The 3,278-nt window shown below is 48.2% G+C and overlaps 1 protein-coding gene across 1 annotated transcript in view; it reads left to right on the top strand.

The window, feature by feature from the left end:
• Positions 1 to 1,840: 1,840 nt before the first annotated feature.
• Positions 1,841 to 3,278, top strand: part of LAPTM5 (lysosomal protein transmembrane 5) — a 25,528-nt gene continuing 24,090 nt past the window's right edge. Inside the window, exon 1 of the mRNA XM_009645829.2 lies at positions 1,841 to 2,022. Coding sequence (XP_009644124.1) covers positions 1,936 to 2,022 — 87 coding nt within the window. The 5' untranslated portion in view covers positions 1,841 to 1,935. The remainder of the gene's footprint in view (positions 2,023 to 3,278) is intronic.

Below are 3,278 nucleotides of genomic sequence, written 5' to 3'. Positions count from 1 at the left end.
TGTGGAGCCCACTGAAGCCCCTGGATGAAAAGCTGTGTAGAAGGAAAGCAGATCTCTCTAGTCTTGGTGAGCATTAATTACTATGGGCTTGGCACCCTGGGCTCAGCTGGGTTTGCAAGGAAATTTTCGACTGGAGTTGAAGCCATGGACTTGGACCAAAATAAAACACACCAAACTGACCATACAGCCCTGGGCTGGAGTAACCCAGAGATAACTTAAAACTGACTCAGCTTCCGCTCTCTCCCAGGATGCTCAGCATCTTTTGGTTTTGCATTTGAGCATTTCTCTCGAACGGGTGAGCAGTGGAGAGCAAAAGTTATCTGCAGCAGTGTGAGCTCTCACTCAGAGCTGGTCCCCAGGGGTACCCCAAAGCTACTTTCAGCCTCCTGCCAACCCCAGGGTAGGAGTTGTACTCCTGTCATCAGATTTTTGATGAATATGTATCCATCTTCTTCCCCAGCTTGTCATGAGATTGGCTAAAATGCTGTGTAATCACCAAACAGTGCAAAAAAAAAAAAAATCCTTTCCCTTTTCTTCTTCTGTTCAGCTGCACTTAGCTCTTACTTGCAAACAGTTTCCCACAAATGCAAGAGTGAAAAACACAGAGGCATCCTTAAAGGGGAAAAAACAAGAGAGAACCATGTGACTTCAAAACCTCGGACTTAAGTAATAAACTGTCAGATTTGGTAAGATTCCAAAGAAAACCATCAGAATATGCAATGGGACCCAACGGCACTGACCCTGCCCTTTGTCTTTGTGCTGCAGAGATCCCTGGCTCTGGAGGGAAACCCTGGACATAAAGTCATGGCCAACCTTTTATGGACCATCTGATTTAAGTTATAAGTTGACCCTGTCTTAGATGCAGTGTCTCCAGGGGCATTCAGCTACTTCTATTTCATACCATTGCTGCCTAAAACTCCTGACTTTCTCTAAAAACTGAAACTGGGAACTTCACTGTGGAACTTCAATAGCATTTGGGAACATCCACTCAGCCAGCCTGAAGCTTTCCAGCACACATCCCGTAACATAGCTGGACGTGTAGTAGTCAGTACAGATTTGTAGGGCTACAGAACAGCTATTTACTGGCACTAAGGTGGAATTTGTGCATTTGGTTTCCTAAGAACTCAGGTCAACCTGCTCCATTGAAGGTCTAAACGATGACTTTCCTGTCCCATAGAGTGGGGAAAAGGGAAAAGAGAAGAAAAAAAATGGGTTTGATGAGAACGGTAATAAATATATAGCAAAGAGTAAATTTTAGTAAGTTCAAGCAGGGCTGGACAGTCTGAGGTCCCACATGGTGGCTAAGTCACCGGGCTCAGGTCTCTTTGGTGCTTTTCTTTTCCAGGAGCTGACTAACATAAATCACATCAGCTGTGCCAGGAACCAGGAGCGAAATCTGCAGATCTCTCAGCCAACAACCCTGACCCTTGGAGTACCACCAACCTTCTGGCCCCAGAGGCCAGAGCTGCTCAAGCACTGGCTTCCAGGAGCACTTCCAAGGAATGGTGATTTTGCTGGCAAGGAACGAGCCGCTTCAAATGAAGGAACTTGGATGCCTCACTGCAAAAACAGCGGGTCAATTTTAAGGTGAAATTCTTGGCCCTCTGTTTTTGTTTCTGATTATTTTTGTAGGACAAAGCTGCACCCTCCTCTCCCCACACACCTGACCCACTGGACACCACCTGCCCGAAGCAGCATTTGTGCTTGCATTTGCCATCTGGGATGTGCAAGCAGTTAAAGATCTGTTAGAAAAGCAACACAATTTTGCTTTCTTTATTATTGAGAAATCAAAGTCCTCATGTGACTTTGTAGATGACTTAACACATTTATAGACCAGGAAGGAAGTTGGGCTGCACTGCTTGCTTCGCTTTTCAGTGGGGCGGTTGCTGGAAATTCAACGTCCTTTAACTCACAGCTGTGCAGAGGGATCAGAAAATGACTGCCCAAACGACCACTGAGCCCCCCAAATGTTGCTGCTTCAACATCAAGACAGCAACAGTCGCTCTAGGGATCTTCCACATGGTAAGTTACAGGACTGGAGAGGGGACAGGGAGAGACAAGAAGAGAGAGGCAGAGGTGTAATCTTTGCAGAAGGTGTAAACATTGCAGATCACAAGGTTTCCTGACTGGTGGCTTTTCTGTGTTCCCAAAAGAGAAAAAAAAATTATTTAAGAGGGCTGGACAAAAGTGGAGAAAGTGGCGGGTGGAGGGGGGGTGCAGGAAGAGTTTTATTGTACTGGGAGGGTTTTTAAACTATTTTTTCCCTGGCTTTATCAACTGGAGCTCATGGAAACTCACTCTTCTTCCCATTTTCCCCTTGCAGCTTAATGCAGGAGCTCTTACCAGTGAAGGGGCACGTAGCTTGGCCAGGGCTCAGCGTGGCCGCTTGGACCTATTGGTTAGAACTGGGCAGCACAGTGGCAATGGAAACTGTGGGAGTGGCTGCAAATATGGGTGACTAGAGCGAGGAGAAAATTAGGTTCCAGGCAAGCAAAGGGCAGGTGGGCAAAGCTGCCTCGTTTCTCTCTCTACGGCCAGTTGGCCACTATATTGCACCAGTTTGATTTCCGTTTTGGTCTGTGGCTGTGTTCAGCTGCCAGGCAGCTGGCGGAACTTCCCCGGGGGTGGTCGCATATGGCAGTGAGCAGCGGCAGCAGGGCCTGGAGGGACATTTCTTCCCCACTGCCTGGTTGCACAGAGGTACTTTCAGGTGGCTCTAAGTCATACTGAGGATGTGGTTTCTCGCATGGCAGAGGCACTTAAAATAATCCCATCTGTTGCACTTGGTGTGCAAAGTCACGGGCTGGGAGCCTGCAGGGTGATAACGGTTAACAGGGGCTCTTAACCCACCCCTTGCACAGGAGAAGTGGAGTGAGGGGAGCTGCAGCCTACAAATATGTGCTGGGCATGGCAGCTGTGGCAGCCCTGCCACGGATGGGAAGGACATGCCATGGTCCCCCTGCAGCACCAGTCTGCTTTCTTGGGGCAGCAGGAGCAATCCCAGCTGCCCGAGCAAATCCTCACTGCGCCATAGCCCCCTCCGCACTCACACAAAGCCAAGAGAGCGGTCCGATGTGCTGGTTTAAAGCTTTTGATTTCCACCATGCCATTCCTGCATACACTGGTGGAGGATTCGACTCATGAGATTAAAGGCAAAAAAAAAATCTGGAGATCGAGTTTACTTGCTTTTTTGGACAGTAAGATAAAGGGAAAGCATTCTGTGAATGATGGGATTTTATAAACATGCCAGCAGCAGCAGCACTGTGGCTGCTGGAGGC

The sequence above is a fragment of the Egretta garzetta genome, unplaced genomic scaffold, assembly GCF_000687185.1.
Source record: "Egretta garzetta isolate BGI_Z169 unplaced genomic scaffold, ASM68718v1 scaffold368, whole genome shotgun sequence".
Taxonomy (NCBI): Eukaryota; Metazoa; Chordata; class Aves; order Pelecaniformes; family Ardeidae; genus Egretta; species Egretta garzetta.
The sequence above is the reverse complement of the archived record's forward strand: the minus strand, read 5'-3'. Positions and strand labels throughout refer to the sequence as shown.